Genomic DNA, 17,224 nt, shown 5'->3' on the forward strand with positions numbered 1-17,224 from the left:
TTAGAATAAATGTAAATGTACCGACTTCACCAATCAAGATGATTCTTGACTGATTGCATTTCTAAAACATAGCCATGTGTTTATTAAGAGTCACACCTGAAACTTGACGTGTACAGGTTTAAAAGGATGAAAAAATATTGAGCATATATCCAGAAAAAAAAAGCTGGGGTAGCAAATATTACTTTCAGATAAGATAGACTTAAAGATAGAAAGTAATGTTTAGTTTGTAGAGTGCTACCACATAATGATAAAAGGTGTAGTTTACTAAGATGATATTTTAAATATATATGTACTTATTAATAATATCAAAATACATGAAGGAAATTGATAGAACTGAAAGTAAAGATTGATAAATTCGTTGATATACTGAGAGGTTGCAACAACAAAAGGAATCAGCAAAGGTTTAGAAGATCTGAGCAACATAGTTAATGAGCTTGACCTAACGGACATTTGTAGTTTCTGAATTCACCAATTAGATCATTTGAATGTTTACAAAAATTGATCATGTTCTAAGGTTTCACAGATTTTTTTCTTTGAAGGGGCAGATAGTACATATTTTAAGCTTTGTGGACTAGGAATCACACTTTAGGATATTGTGTAAGTACTGTATAACAAGAAAGGAAACTAGAAAAGTTTCTGTTGATAAAATTAAAAGCTTGTTTCTGGATGCTAAAATTTGAATTTTATATAATTTTGCATATAACAAAATATTCTTCTCTTAATTTTTTTCCCTGACCCTTTAAAGCTATAGTTTTTGGACTGTTCAAAAATAGGTGGCATGGCAGATTTGGCCCGCTGGACATAGTTTGCCACCCTGGATTTTAGGATGTTAATAAAACAAAAACAGATTTTGATTGGTAGGTGTCATGATTACGGACCATAATTTCTGAATGGGTTAGAAGTTAATAACAAAAACATAAATTTAAGAAATTGCTGGGAATTCCTTGATGGTCCAGTGGTTAGAACTCAGTGCTTTCACTGCCTGGGCCCAGGTTCAATCCCCCAAAATTTGTTCTTTGGAAACAAATCAATGAAACTGATAAATTGCTGGCAAGACATGAGTAAGAGAAGAAAGATAAAACCTAAAATAATTTCATGAATGAAAAGTTGAACATAACTATAGATAAGGTAGAGATTACAAGATAATCAAAGGTAAATAAAAGATGCGTAGGTAATTCAGTAAGGGGAAGAAAAGTCTTTTTTTAAGTTGAAGTATGATAGCATACAACATTATATTGATTTCAGATGTACAACATAATAATTCAGTATTTGTATCTATTGGGAAATGATCACCACAGTAAGTCTAGTTGACATACTAGGAATAGTCTTTTTGACAAATGGTGCAGAAAAACTGAATATCTGTACTGAAATTTTAAAAAGTAGAACCTTGATTCTTACCATATACCCTGGGCAGAAATTAACTTCTAAATGAAACATAGACATAAATGTAAAAGCATACACTTCTGGAATACCAGACCACTTTACCTATCTCCTGAGAAATCTGTATGCATATCAGGAAGCAACAATTAGAACCAAACTTCAGACAAATGACCGGTTTAGAATTGGGAAAGGAGTAAGACAAGGCTGTATATTGTCACCCTTAACTTCTGTGCAGAGTACATAATGCGAAATGCTGGGCTGGATGAATCTCAAACTGGAATCAAGATTGCCAGGAGAAGTATCAGCAGCCTCAGGTATGCAAATGATACCACCCTAATGACAGAGAGTGAAGAGAAACTAAAGAGCCTCTTGATGAACATGAAAGAGGAGAATGAAAAAGCTGGCTTAAAGCTCAACATTGAAAAAACTAAGATCTTGGAATCCAGTCCCATCACTTCATGGCAAATAAAAGGGGAATAAGTGGAAGCAGTGACAGATTTTATTTTCTTGGACTCCAAAGTCACTGTGGACAGTGACTATAGCCATGAAATTACAATTCACTTTCTCCTTGGGAGGAAAGCTATGACAAACCTAGACAGCATATTAAAAAGCAGAGACATCCGTTTGCTGACAAAGGTCCATATAGTCTAAGCTGTGGTTTTTCCAGTAGTCATGTACATGAGAGTTGGACCATAAAGAAGCCTGAGCACTGCAGAATGATGCTTTCGAACTGTGGTGCTGGAGAAGACTCTTAAGTGTCCCTTGGACAACAAGGAGATCAAACCAGCCAATCCTAAAGGAAATAAACCCGAACATTCATTGGAAGGACTGATGCTGAAGCTGAAGCTGAAGCTCCAGTACTTTGGCCACCTGATGTGAAGAGCTGACTCCTTTGAAAAGACTCTGATGCTGGGAAAGATTGAAGGCATAAGGAAAAGAGGATGGCAGAGCATGAAATTGTAGATAGCATCACTGACTCAATGGACATGAATTTGAGCAAACTCCGAAAGATGAAGGACAGAGGAGCCTGACATGCCTCAGTCCTTGAAGTTGCAGAGAGTCAGACAATTTACCGACTAAATAACACTTCTGGAAAGCTTGGGTTTGCAATGTTGGGTTACGTAAAGGTTTCTTGGATTGGATACAAAAAACCTGAAACATAAGAGAGAAAACTTGACATTGGACTTCATCAAAATTTAAAACTTTTACTTTTTGAAAGAGATTGTTAAGAAAATGAAAAGGCGAGGTACAGAATGGGCGAAATTACTTGAAGCACATATTTTGATAGAGGATTGTATCTAGAATTTTTACATCAAAGTAAGGTAAAAGACTCATGTATATGTGTGTGAATGTATGTATGTGTGTGTATTTACATATGTATGTATGTATTTATAATGAATAGGTAAACATGAATGGATATACAAATATATATGGCAGGGAATGTGAACAGGTAGGTTCCAAAAGATGATGTGCAAATAATCAAGAAGCACATGAAATGGCTCTCGGCATGTTAGTCATTTGGGAATTAAATTAAAATTAAAAACAGTGTCCTACCACTACACACCTAGAATAGCTAAAATGAAAGACTGGCAACATCAAGTGTTGGTGAGGTGTGGACCAACTCGTGCACACTGCTAATGGGAGTGTAAAATGGTTTATCCACTTTGGAAAAGTTTGGTAATTTCTTATGCATTTAAACATACACTTGTATTTGACCCAAGAATTAATTCCGTTCCTAGGTATTTACTGAAGAAAAAATGATACCATATGTCTTGCACATGAATCTTCACAGCAGTTTTGTAATAACCAAATGCTGGAAACAACCCAAATACCCAGCAATTTGGAGAAATGAATAAGTTGTGGCACATTTATGCAATAGAATATTGCTGTCTATAAAAAGGAATGGACTACTGGTGCACACAAGAGTTCAGAATACTCTGAGAGTTATTACTCTCAGTAAAACCAGTCATCAGCAAACGTGAGCATACTGTGTGCTTCTGTTCATGCAAAATTCCTAGAATAAACAGCTAGTGACAGAAATTAGATCATTAGTTGTCTCAGACCAAGGGTGAGGGTAGGGAATTGACTGCCAAAGGGAACTTTATTACATATAAATTATAGCTCACTAAAGTTGGTATTTAAAAGAATAGTGAGTACTATCAACAACTACTTGCCAAGAGTTTTGAAAACTTACATGAAATAGACAAATTCCTGAAAACATTTTGTAATAGAATTGACTGAAGAAGAAATAAAAAGCTTGAAAACTTGACTGGTGCTAACACTATTAAAGAGTGAAGCAATGGTTAAGAATCTTCCCATAAAAAAGTGCAGAGCCATGCTGGGGTCCAGCCCCGGTGGATCCAGGGTGATTCAAAGGTGGGGGGACGGAGTCGGCGTCTTTGGAAAAATACAGATTTAATCACAGATATAGAGAGATTAGAAATGGATAGTGTAGTAGGAAGATTAGTGGAGAAAAAGAGGCTGAATAACTTGGATTAAGTGGAATAGCATCCATGCTCCAGATGGGAATTCAGCCAGAAAAACGGGAGCAAGAAAGAAGCGACATGGGGGAATCAGTCTTTCCGGAAACTGATCCATTTTCTTTATTTTTAGGTTTGCTTATATACCTTTTGTTACACATAGGGATGAATACAGAGTCACGCGGGGGTCAGCAGTCCTGACCTTTATCAAAATCAGGTGCTTCACATAAAAAATTCTTAGGGATTTTACGATCCTTCCTTTCTGATAACCAAAAACCTTATTTCTTCCAAAGGTGTTTTTTCTTAAACCAGGCACCACCCTGCAAGTAAAGTTACATTCCTATAGGGTGAGGGTGTAGTGAGTTACAATCAAGAAAGGAACTTATTTAACCCAAGGTTAACATGATTAGTCTTAAAGGTTAATACTTATTTCTCCTATATGCTTAAAGGTTAATACTTATTTCTTCCTATATGCTAGTTATATTCATTATAAGGGTAGGGAACATGGAGATTTAGCAGCAAACATCAGCCCAACAAATGAAAATCCTTTCACCAATGTTCCCCTTAAGATCTATTTGGTCTTAAGATAGTGATAAAGTTACATTTTTACATAACAAGGACACAGTGATTTATAACAAAGCACAATGATCTATTACAAAAGAGAAAATCCATTAACTCAAAAAGTCTAGTATTGCTAACATCAAACTACTATATTTCCCTTGCTATATTCCAAATACATTGATTAATATATTCCCAGGTGCCTAAGGATATGGAGGCCTGGCGGCAATCATTGACTCAACAAGAAGAAAAAGCCCTATGCTAATTAAGACTCTCAAAATACTCCAAAACTCTCTGTGCTGCTTATGGTTAACGGGTAGTAAACAATCATGTGCGTAGTGGCAGGAGTATGGATAATCCTGTCACTCAAGCTAGTCTGTCAGCAGAGAGGTTTGACCTGAGACATCCTTGTCCCACCCAGAGCAGGGAATTAGCAGCAATTATTGACACAACAAAATGAAGAACCCTTCACCAATATAATTCCTAACCAACCCACTATACTAATAATTCCTAATTCCCCAAAAGGATATGCCTTTAGTAAGTCTAAAACATCTCGTGCCTCTCAGATTGGGAGGCTGTAAACAATCACATGTGGCGGGACGAACCTATACAGGCCGGCTAGATAACCTTCAGAGCAGTTTGTAAGCTGAAACACTCTTGTCACACCCAGGAATTTTTATTGCCTTGGAGCTGCACATTTACTCCTTCTCGGAGAGAAATGGTTATGGGGGAGAGCCCCCGGTAAAGTCAGAGGTGTAGATGAGAGCATAAAACAGACTCTGGTTTTGGGGTAGATGCTCGGGAACAGGGGGTTTCCTGAGGCTTGATCACGCCTTTGCGTATGCCAAGCCTCCTTCCTCATGACCTTTGCCATGGGCGGAGTTCCTCACGCTGGCCCCCGGCAGAGCCAGATGGTTTCACAGGCATGTTCCACCAGCCTTTGAGGCAATAGGTCAGGCCGGTATATACAAATTCTTCCCAGCCATGGCAAAAAAGGGACTACCATCCAACTCATACTGAGAGGTCAGCATAACCCTAATAAGTTCAAACAGAGACATTAAAAAAAAAATCATGAGTTTGACTCACTCCTGTATGTACGTGTAGATATAGAAATTCCAAACACATAAGCAAATCAACTTCAACTTCAAAGGGCAATACTCTACCTCCAGGTTGGGCTTTTTGTAGCTATGCAAGGATGGCATAAAACTGAGAAGTAATTTACTGCAGTAATAGATTAAAAGAGAAAGAAACGTGTGGTCATTTGAATAAATGCATTTGATAGAACTCAACACACAAGTATAAGTAATGTTTTCTGGTTAGATTATTTCTCATTTTGATTGTGGGAATGTTGTTAGCAAGACTGAGAAACATATGATCAGAAACTGAAAGCTTTGCTTTCTTGATAAGTGACCAAGAGACACTGATGGAGAATCTGTTAGTATAAGGGGGAGGCCGTAGACCAAACAGTGTTTAAAAGCAAGGATGCTGGGACACAGTCCTGGGACAGTCTTGGCTCTGCCACTGGCCACTCTGTAAGACCAGGGAGGAATTAATATGTCCCCTGTGGGAGGTATTATCATGGGCTTGATGAAGTAACGTGTGTGTGAAGCCTTTTGCATGCACTGGCGTATGCTTTCCGAACAGTATCTTTTATATATTACTGTTAAAATACAGTATGGTATAGTGTCTGTTTAAGGCCATCTTGATTTTAGCCAAAGGCTCAGGTAATGACTACAAATAGTCTTTGTTGAAAGTGCTTTCCCTTTCAGATTACAAGCTAACTCCTTTTGTCTGTGTGTCCCAAAGGTGAGCGATTTCACATGGAGCCACGATGGGACGCAGGCACTTATTTCATATCGAGATGGGTTTGTCCTGGTTGGTTCTGTCAGTGGACAAAGACACTGGTCATCTGAGATCAACTTGGAAAGTCAAATCACCTGTGGCATATGGACGCCTGATGACCAGCAGGTAACACCTCTTGCCCGTGATGTGTCATGTTCAAACCGCATGAGCTGAGGGGGAAAGGCATTAAGTATTAACACAGGGAGAAGGTGGGGAAGAGCCGACTCAAAAGGCTCATAAAGAGTCTCAAAGGAAAAGAGCACTGAGCTTGCCCAAGTAACAACCGACACAAAAATTTTGTGTGAACCATAGATTGAGGAAATAATATGCCCCGTCAGTATTGTAAACAGAGTTAATAATTATACAAAATACTCATATAAATGTATTTTAAAGTCTACAGAAAGAGCCAATTAATAAATAGATAATGGGCATAAATTATTCACGAAGGAGGTTCAGCTTGTCAGTAATCATGGTGTTCCCACCATGTATGTATTCTGGGGGAAAAAAGCAAAATTATACAATGAGGGTATATTTTCACTTATTAACAGAAAAAGTGATATAGATGATTTTACTGATCATTCATAAGAGCTTAATCAAATATTCTCATTCATTGCTGATAATATGCATTAGATCTTTGAGGAAGCAAAAATTTAATACAATTTTTAAGTGAGTCTTAAAAATTATCATCTGTTTTGATCTAGTAATATGCTTTAGGAATTTATCTAAAACAAAATGGGAAGAAAATAAAAGTTGTAGTCATTAAAGCATTTATAATAGTAAAAGTTTGGCAGTAGTCTGCTAGTATAAAAATGGTTAAGTAAACCATGGTATAACCACTTAAAGGATCATATTAGAGTTCAGTAAGTTAGAGATTGTGGTTATAAAGATGATGTATAATCTAAAAGGGCTCTTGTGATATAGTGTTAAGAAAAAAGCCAGGATATGAAATGGTATGTGTGGTGTGAGTACCACATCATAAAACAGCCAAAGGAAACTACCCATCTTGTAAAAAGAACTGGAAGGAAATTAATCAAAATGTCACAAGGAGGTGGTTACTTTATGCTGATAAGCCTCTGGGGTCATTTTTAAAACCTGATTTCAAATTTTCCTTTAATGTGCCTATTTTATATTCATGATAAAACTATATAATCTAATAAAATTATTAATCATTTACTTATTTTTTTAAGTAAAATCTTTGTAAATATAAAACTTGTGTTTTCCAAGTATAGCAGAATCCATTAAATGCGAGGACATTTCACACTCAAGATTTCAGTTTAATTTTGGTAAAGTATAATATGAAACCATAGATTTTGGGGGAACTTTTTTCAATGAATTGCTTGCCTGTAGTCACTGTGTATTTCATAGTTACAGTTTTTTCAAGTAAAAATGTTAAGTATTTTTTCGTCTTGTCAAAATTTGTGAGAATTACAAAAGGTAGTCTATTCTGAACTCTGAGTCTCTTCCCTCACCCTCCCCTAGAGGCATCTGATTACCCAGTAGCATGTATGTTTCCACGTGAAGTGCTGGGTTTATTTACTGCATCGGTTTATTTCTGTAGGTTTCTACTGTCCCTGCTGTCTGCTCAGAGGCTGCGTCCGCGGCCCAGTGAGTGACCTCGCACGCAGGCACTTAACCTCTCCCTGCTTCAGTTTCCTCCTCTGTGACGAGGGGTGTGAATTATTTCCTGCCTCATTCCCAGGGCTTTTGTAATGACCAGTTGAGGGAACACATGTGCAGGAACTTCAGACTACGTCAGAGGAAGTCTCGGCTTCACATTCTTCTCTCGCCTAGAGTGATGGAACTGTAAGGCTCCTGTCTCAGTCCGCCGTGAGCTGTGCCAACCATATGACGCCAGCAGACTGCACACCTGGAGTGTGACAGGCATGGGGCCTGGAGATGTGGGGGACACAGTGGGTGAGATGCCTGTGGTTGCCGAGGTAGCAGACAGCATGGGCGGGATGGAGTGGAGATGGGCTGCAGCTTCGAAGCCCGGCTGAGGCCATGGACTTGGTTCCCTCGGCCGGTCGGCAGGACCTCAGGGCAGCTTTGCAGGTGGTTGGGCTCCTGGCCCATGCCTCAGTCTAGATGACTGTTTTTGTGGGTCTGTATTTAGAGCTAATGGATGAAGTTTCATTTGAGCAAAATGTTCCATTGCCTTTCAAAAAATATTGCCGACCTTGGAAGAATTCAACACAGAGAAGAGATGAATGGATGCTCTGTAGGTCATGTTTGAACTGAAACATTCCTCCCTCTGTCTCGGTCATTCTTTCATATCTCTTGCTTGGTTTCAAAATTATTCATGGAAAAAGAGTATGAAGACAGTGTCGTGTTTGTAATGTAGTTAATAACCTTCTGTCTTTGATGTAAACAGCCTCCAGGATGCCCCCTCCCGCCACATCTTTGTTTTTTATGTTTTTATCGCAGTATAATTGCTTTGCAATGTTGGTTTCTGCTGGACAACAGTGTGAATCAACCACAAGTATACATATATCCCCTCCCTGATGAGCCTCCCTCCACCCCCATCCCACCCCTCTGTGTCATCACAGCACCACGCTGAGCCCCCTGTGCTGTGTACAGCAGCTTCCCACTAGCTATCTGTTTTACACATGGTCGTGTATATATGTCATTGTTTTACTCTCTCATCTTGAGACAGTTCTGATTGTGATGGGATTCTAGGCTGCTTCCTGTTAACTCTTTAAAATACAAGCAGTACTGTTTTACAAACAAGTGATTTTGAGATCTAGCTATTTTCCTATTTGTCATATATATGTACATATTTTTTTCAGCTTTGGGGGGAGTGGTCTGGGTAGGTGGACACTGTGGCTCTTCGGACATAAATGTTTACAGATATGCAGCCAACTCACGTTGAGCCTTGGCCGGGTGTTGCTCACTGTTGGAGCCTTTCAGCTGGCTCTGGAGAACTTGAGGTGTGTCTCCATTAGGAAAGGTAGGCATGTCTCGGGGTGAACGCTGCTGTCCTCAGAGGACACCGAGGATCTGTGCCCACAAGAGCAGGACGGAGGAAAGAGCCTCAGACTTGGAGCTGACAAATTTAGGTTAAATGAATAAAGAATTTTGTGGTCACAGTTCTGAGCAGAAAAGCACCAGAAGAAAACTCTACCTAGTTTCCGCTGTTCCCAGGAGAACTGCAAGAAAGCAGCTTGCAGAACCAGTCCTCTGGGGCAGGGACCAGGGTTCTGCAGAGGACTTCTCAGGCTGGTGGCCTTGTCCCGTTCTTGTCCCAGTTGCCCTTTCTCTGTCACAGCTCCCTCGAGGGGTATGTGATGGTGTGGGTGCCGCTAACCGTGTTTGGCTTCTTTTAAGGGACCTCAGGTGTCAAAGCCATGTGCTGGTGAGGCGAGTTAGCAGCATGTGTTTCCACAGTCAGTGCAGCCCCTGATCAAACAGGGCTTGTTCCGTCCCGGCGTTTGCGGTTTCCCTCCCCAAGCCAGTTGCCCTTCCCACTGGACCCAGTCCTGGCCTGCTGGCCTATCCTGCCAGCTCCCCCTGATTTCTTCTCAAACTGCCTGCCCCGGGCACTGGGGTCTTGGAACATCTTCTCCCCAGGCTCCTCTGTTGGCTGAAGGTCGTCTCCCAGCAGCTCCCTGGGCTCCTGCACTCCTCCCCTCTTGCTGGGCTTCAGCCTCAGCCTCTCCCCTTCTCTCCTGTCCTCGGGGTAATTTCTCCTGCTGCCTCTTGTGCACCTCTAGCTTCCCAGCTCTGTGCTGTGCTCCCGTCTCCCTCTCGTCCTTTGCACCAAGCCCAGGCTGCCCACAGACCACCCTCCCGCCGCCAGAATCCCACGTGGTCCGTGCTCCGCGTCAGTCTGCACGCCCGCCCTGCGCCTCTGTTGCTGATCCTCTCCACAACCAGGCGGGACTTGTGCTCAACTTTCCTTCTTCCTTTGTCTGCACCCTCTGCTTAGTCACTTAGCCCTCTTGAGTCCACCTCCTGAATACTTTATTGCCAGGAATTATTTACTTGTATTGAAAAGTTACAGGTGATTATTCTCAGGCTGACATCAGGGAAGATAGTTAAGGCTCCACGTGCCTAAATTCTGGAGTAGGGCTGGTGGATTTGGGGGCTCCCAAGTTCTTCCCAACTCTCCTTGTCTATAACTTCGTCCCTGGGCTGGTGTCTTCTGTTGTGTCCAGTGGCTGCTTCTGCCAGCCGGGCTGCCTTTTTCTTGGTTCATGTCCCGTGAGGGAATGAGTGGCTGTTCAGTTCTTTGAAGTTACTTGAAGGTTCCCATTGGCCGCAGCAGTGGCTTGCACAGCGTGTGTGTTCCTCCCGGAGTTGGGTGTGGCTGCCTTCCTTGGGCAGGGGAAGGCGGGGGCTCAGGGGGAAGGAGGCGGAGAATACCTGACAGAGCCCAGGGCAGCCCCATCCCCGTGAGTTTAGAGGTGATGTCATGTGACTCTGGCTCCTCTCTAGCTTCCTTTCCTGTTTGTTTTTACTAACTTTTATTAAAGAGCTGTAGTTCTTAAAAGTCAAATAGTAGTGCTAGGTTTATAATGAATATTTTTTAAAAACATAAGCCACCTTTCAATTCCTGGTGCCGTCCCTCCCGCTCCCAGGTTCCTGCTCCCGTGGCCACTGCTTTTGCTTGTTTTCCTCCAGATTTCTGATTGGTGGGCTTATTTGCCAGATCTTGATGTTTTTTGGACTCGGGTGTTCTCCACTGACTTCCTACCTGGGAGAGGAGGACCTGGCTCTCCCCCTGTTCCATGGCTGCCCACACCCCCAACCCCATCCCGTCCGCCCAGCGTGTTCAGTCTTCCTGCTGAGGGCACACATGACTCACTCACAGGGCCAGGGTAGCATTGCCATACTAATGCAGTCGTTTGCTTTTTCCAGAATTAGTAAAGTTGCCTGACTTATTTGCTTGGTTGTCAGTGTACCAATCACGAATCAATCCTTCCGCTCTCCAAACACTTGAAAGGCCCCTCTGAAGTGTTTCACTACCCCAAGCGGTGCATCCGACTGACTTGTTTCCTGGGCCCTCAGCCTGGACCGGTTGCTCTCGGCCTGCGGCACACCTGGAGCCTGAGCCCCTTCCCTCATCTCCTGTTTATCTGGGACCAGCACCTGTATTTCTGTGGTTTGTCCCTTCATTTTGGTGAAACACGTCTTCAGAGTGTTGTGAATTTCAAGATGTGCTTTTTCTCTCTCACCAGTTTGGCTGGAAATGGTGGTCACTTTCCAACTCATCCTTTGCCTCCAAGGACTTGTCATAGCTCTGTGATATTTTCTTTTCACTTTCAGGAAATCTTATTATTCAGATGTCCTTTTAGATTGATGATTTGATTTTAATTCTTTTCTCTCCCAGTTTCTTTTCTTTGCCTAATGTAATTTTCTAGGTGATATGCTGAGCTATATCCTCCAAGTTTTCTTTGACTTTGAAAAATTAATGCTATCACATTTTTAACTTTTTGGAGCTCTATTTTTGTTTTCTGATTAGATTATGATCTGTTCTTTTTAATATATATATATAATTAAATTCTTATTTCATGGAGGACAAAACAATGTGAGGATGTTGAGTTTTTGAAGTATTCTTCTGCATTCTTCATTGTCTTTCTTTTCTAGGTTCTTTCTGGTTTGGTTTTGGCTTCTCTTTTTCATATTAGATGCTTTTCTCAAATGTGTGGTGATCCTTGGTTGTCCACTCATATTTGTGATGTGGATACTGAAAAGTAAAGCCTGGGGGGTGGGGTAGTGAGTGGACCTGTCCTTCTGCTTGGAAGACCCATCTGGACTTCAGAGTCTTGTACTATCTGCTCTACCATGGCAGTGTTGGAGGTTGGCTGCCTGTGGGCCTTACCTGGTAGCTGAACTGGGCTCACTTTTATCATTGAGTTGCTGGGTTTTTCAGCATAGACCCTTGAGCTGTGTCTGCGCCTTCTGTTCCACCCCTTCTGAAAGTAAGATGCGCACTCATCTGCCTGGGAGGGGAGGAGATGCGGTGGGCTAGCCGTTCCTTTTCAAGACATCAGCCAGTCCACTTTGGGAAGGTGAGGTGGAATCCGCTTTCTCCTGTGCTTTCCACTGTAGGTTTGGGGTTCAGCTGGCTCTGGCTTGTTCTGTCGCTTACCATGCACCTGTCTGCTGTCCACTCTCTTAAGCATTGACTTCTCTGTCTGCTGACTTACTCTCTCCAGTCCTCTGTGAGAGTTTCACACTCATTACGCACAACTGAGTGGGTTTGGGGGAAGGTGCATAGTTATTAATTGTCCATAATATCAAGAGTCCATATTAATAGTCCATCTGCAAGCCCTCATGCATTTCCAGGCTTCTCTCTGCCCAGCTCCCTCCTTCACACTCACCCTAGTGGACTAGTTTCCTGAGCTCACATTGCTTTTGTTTTCTTTCTTTTTTTTCACATTGCTTTTCTACCTTCACACAAGCTCTTCCTTCTGCCCTTGCCCCTCTTCTCTCTAGTCAGCTCCCCCTGCCTCGGCACCTAGGTCCAGCCCTGGCCTCGCCTGAGGACTCTCTGTGTCTCCTCCCATCCTCGGGTACCACGCAGACGTGAGAGGAATTCTTGTTTTACCCCACAGAGCCTGCCCTGGGGGGATCCAGCATTCATTTTTCATAACTCTTTTACACAAAGTCTAATTTTTTGTTTTTTTCAAATCTGTTGACACTTGTGTGGAATCTTTCATTAGTTAAGGCTGGTTGATTGTTTTTTTTTTTTTTAGGTTCTGTGGTTATCCCTTCTTTAGAAAGCAGTTTGGATGAGGATCCTAATAACTGAGTTCTTCCTCTTTCTCAAATCCAAAAACAGTTCCTAAATGTGATCATTGTTGGTTTAATCCTGATCCACGATATAGAAAATTCAACTCAGTGACAGGTATTAGCTGCTAGGATACTCTACCAAGAAAATCCATGTGGTTCCTTTGAGAAAGTTCTTTGCAAGATTGTGTGTGTGTGTGCTCAGTCGCATCTGACTCTGCGACCCCGGGGACTGCAGCCCACTGGGCTCCTCTGTGCGTGGGATTTCCCAGGCAAGAATACTGGAGTGGGTTGCCATTTCCTTCTCCAAGGGATCTTCCCGACCCAGGGATCGAACCCACATCTCTGCATCACCTGAATTGGCAGGAGGATTCTTTACCATTGCTCCCCAGAGCCATGGTGTCAGGATTTTCGGAAGATTCAGTGTTCCCATTGCCTGGCATGTGTCCCTGTGGTACTGCCTGACGGCAGGGAGATAGGACTGATGGCGTCTTCACAGATCACCTGCCCTCAGATTCTTTACCTCTTTTCTTCCTGTGTCATAGCTGGCCCCTCTATTTCCAGCTCTTTGATCTCTTCTTTACAGTAATGAGAACTCTTTTAATCCTGTGCCAACAAACTTTTCAGAGTTAATCTGGAATTCTCCTCTTTCCCCAGTGTGCCTAAGAGCCCTATTCATTTTTTTAACTGTTACATGGGAGTTGTAAGTGAATGATGCACCACAGTTACTGTATTGCAGACCTTGGTCTCCATGGTACGGCGGGTACACAGCCTCACTAGGATACTCAGTGTATGGTGCATAGTTGTTATTAATAGTTACTCTTCTTGTGTGGAGGAATGAAGTCAGGAACAACAGTTCACCATCTTGGTGACATCCCTCCCAATAAAAACTCATGATGAACATCCTAGAATTACATTTTAGGAAGTCTGTAGCCACAGGAGGGAAACTCTAAGGCTCATTGCCTTCAGTGAGGACACAAGTCAGCATTTTTAAAAAATCATGAAGGCAAGTACTTGCTCTTCATAAAATTCGGAAGTACTATGATTACTTTGTAGAGTTTATCCAGGCGATGACAGATACAAACTATGATTAAATTATTCAGCCGAGGTTATCCAGTGATGCTCGTGAACTTAGAAAACAGGAGAACAATCCTTTACAATATAAGGGAGAGAAGTAGAGTTATGAAAACAAATTTTCTGCTTCAAAGGATTTATAGACACAGTCTTACAAGTAGAACCTATTCTTTCAGTATTATGCTTGACCTTCAATTATAAAAAATAGCCACTAGTTTCTCCTTTGGAACATTCTGTTAGGAAAATATTTATCATATAACTGGAATATTAAAGTGTTTGCTACTGATGTTAATAGTCCTAATACAGGAATGCTTCACTTTATATACTAGATTTTAAAATGTAGGTGAACTGAGTTTTATTATTATACTTTAAATTTCCATATAAGAGAATCTTTTCCTATTTAAAAGAATATTCTGTAGAAATTGCCCTTGTTTAGAAGGTAGTTTGGTGTGAAGTGAGAATTCTTCACCTAATACATATTTGACTTTAGATTTCCATGAGTAATGTTTGTTTATATATTAAAAGTTTTTAAAGGCGGTCTTAAATACTTTAACAGACCTAGTATTTTCTTAGACACTTTAAGCCGTGATTTCAAATAAACTTGAAGGCCTCGTTGTGGGGTTGGTACATCCTAAACAGCCCCAAGAGAAGACTTACCATTTTTTAGGTCTTAGCACATGTAGATATGAGAAGGGTGAAATCTTTGCCTCTGGCCTCCATCCTAAGGTTTTGTTGTTTTTGTTGTTTTTAATCTAGGAAGAGAGAAGATTTCTTCTTTTTGCTTTTGAATACAAATTGTAGATAGATCCCACTTCCTCATAGCAGCTAAAAGTAAGTTTTTCACAAAATGTGGTCCCTCCTGATCCCTGCTGATGTGATCTGTGAGCCACCAGAGTTTTTACAACAACTTTAAATGCAGACAGTGCCATGTTGTGGACAGCAACATGAAAAATCACTAAAAGCACCCTTTGTGCCTCTGTGACATCTATGAAATGAAAGCTGGTTTTTCTGTACATAATTTGTAAGGAATATTGATATGACCTTTATTGCTCATTTGGAGTATAGTCAGGACTTGAGTGATACAGCAGGATTATTCAAGGGGGTATTTCAGTGCAGGATTAGTTTATTTAATTCTAATCATTTTAAAAACAAAATATTTAAATCATCAGTATACACCATCTTTTCAGAAATATTAATTGATGGAAAAGGCACTATTATGATACTAACATGTGCTTAAAGCTTTAATGCATTAGTCAGTAGAAAAGAATAACTATTCATTTAATTTTGAAATGTAAGGTTATGAAGTACCAGCATACAAGTCAAGTAGATTTGCTAACTAACTCCTTCAAAGTATTCCAAGTAATAAATGATTCTATAAGGTTTTTTAATTTGATAATTTTTAAAACTGATTATAAAAAATTCAGTAACATCAAAAATAAGAATAAAGAGCATATATTTATCACATTTGCTATTTTTATCCCTTTATTTTTTTTCTGTGCTGTATTTAAGGCAGATCCCAGATCACATGTCCTTTCACCCATACTTACTTCAAAATAAATCTCTTCAAAATGTGGATTTCCTTCCATAACCACAGTGCTGTTATCTGTCACAACCACCTCTTTACTTTGAAGAAGGTTCTTGTCAGATTAAAGTAAATGATTTGTCTGGGGCTTGGATTGACTATGGCTTTAAAGGAGGACATCTGTTGTGTCCAGGAGATGGGTGTGTGTTCTCAAGTATCTCTGTGTCTTGTACGATAAGATCCAAAGTGGTTTGTAAAGGAAACTTTAAAAAGCAACATAAATCTTTACATTCTCAGCTAAAAATATGATGTTGCCACCATAGTTTTATAAATGAAAAGTAATTTACTGATATCTGACATATAGGAAATGACTGTCTCATAGATGAGACCCACTCATTAATAGGGGAAAAGCCAGACTTAATAAAACCAAAATAAAAGGAGTCACAATTTGGTATTTGCAAGGAGTTTTTTGTTCACTGTAAGAAAACGTTTTCCTCTGCCAGCTGTGTAAGTGCTGGTTTGAGGGATGAGCCGGCACCTAGTCCCTTCAGTAGTAATTATAGGAACTCTATAGGCCTTAGATTTCCTGTGAAGACTTGGAAGCCATTGTGCTAACTCAGAGAGAAGCACATGGAAATCTCTCTCACACAAGCTCTTGTACTTAAATTATTTATTGCTATTACTATTTTTAATCCACAGACTCACTAGAGTAATTACTCAGTGAACCAGTCTTATTCTGGAGAAGAAACCCTCGATGGAGAGTGAACTATAAGCAGGTTAAAGGCCCTGGGGAGTAGAGGTCCTGCCTACTTGTGGAAACATAGCTTTGATGTTAGATTTAATCTGACCAGTGGAAAAAGTGATTCTTCTCCCTCCCTTCCCATTTGATTTTCCCATGACTTTTTAGTGGTGCATGTACTACAAAAGTGCTGTAAAAGGGAAGCTCATCTTTATTTTAAGCCTTGAACTGAACATATATAGAAATGACTCTTGCCAAAAACATGCAAGGAAGATGTACGTAATAATTAAGGAAAATAAGGGAAACATACTCAGGAAAGGAAATCAGGAGATGGCTGCCACCCTTTATGGCTATCTTTGTAATACTGTTAATACTGTTTATAAAGTTTTTTGGATTTTGCTTGTGTGTGTGTGTTCTGGATATCCTATTGAACGCTTCATAGGAGAAAATAATTTTTTTTTTAGCAAAAATAGGCCAAACTACTGTGTACTATTCTGTGCTGTTTTGGTTGAGTGACACTGGCAACTAAGATGTTTAAAAATTAAGTTGCTCTTTGTTATCTCTGAACTCAGATCATTGAAGAATTACTGTATAGAACACTCGGTATAGGTGAATTTAAAATACACTAAATAAAAACTTCCTTGAAATTTTTAAAGTTAAGAATGAGAGATGGGAGGCAGTTATTTGTGTACGCTGGCTGTTGTTAAATACAACGTCTAAAGATTATGTTCAACAAGAGTGATGTTAGCTGAATGGCAGAATAACAAGCTCTGGAACCTCCTTTCTTCAACATAGATACAAAATCAATAATATACTGATCAATTCCCTTTGTGAGAAATCCAGAAGCTAGTTGAGAGGCTTCTGTACCCCTAATGCATTATGAAACTGGCCACATCA

General features: G+C 40.5%; 1 protein-coding gene across 1 annotated transcript in view; it reads left to right on the forward strand.

Annotated features, from left to right (window-relative positions):
• The window catches only part of TULP4 (tubby like protein 4), a 197,972-nt gene that overhangs the window by 134,610 nt on the left and 46,138 nt on the right, over nucleotides 1-17,224 (forward strand). Inside the window, exon 4 of the mRNA XM_018053415.1 lies at nucleotides 6,225-6,386. Coding sequence (XP_017908904.1) covers nucleotides 6,225-6,386 — 162 coding nt within the window. The remainder of the gene's footprint in view (nucleotides 1-6,224; nucleotides 6,387-17,224) is intronic.

Source organism: Capra hircus, chromosome 9 (assembly GCF_001704415.2).
Source record: "Capra hircus breed San Clemente chromosome 9, ASM170441v1, whole genome shotgun sequence".
NCBI classification, from domain to species: domain Eukaryota; kingdom Metazoa; phylum Chordata; class Mammalia; order Artiodactyla; family Bovidae; genus Capra; species Capra hircus.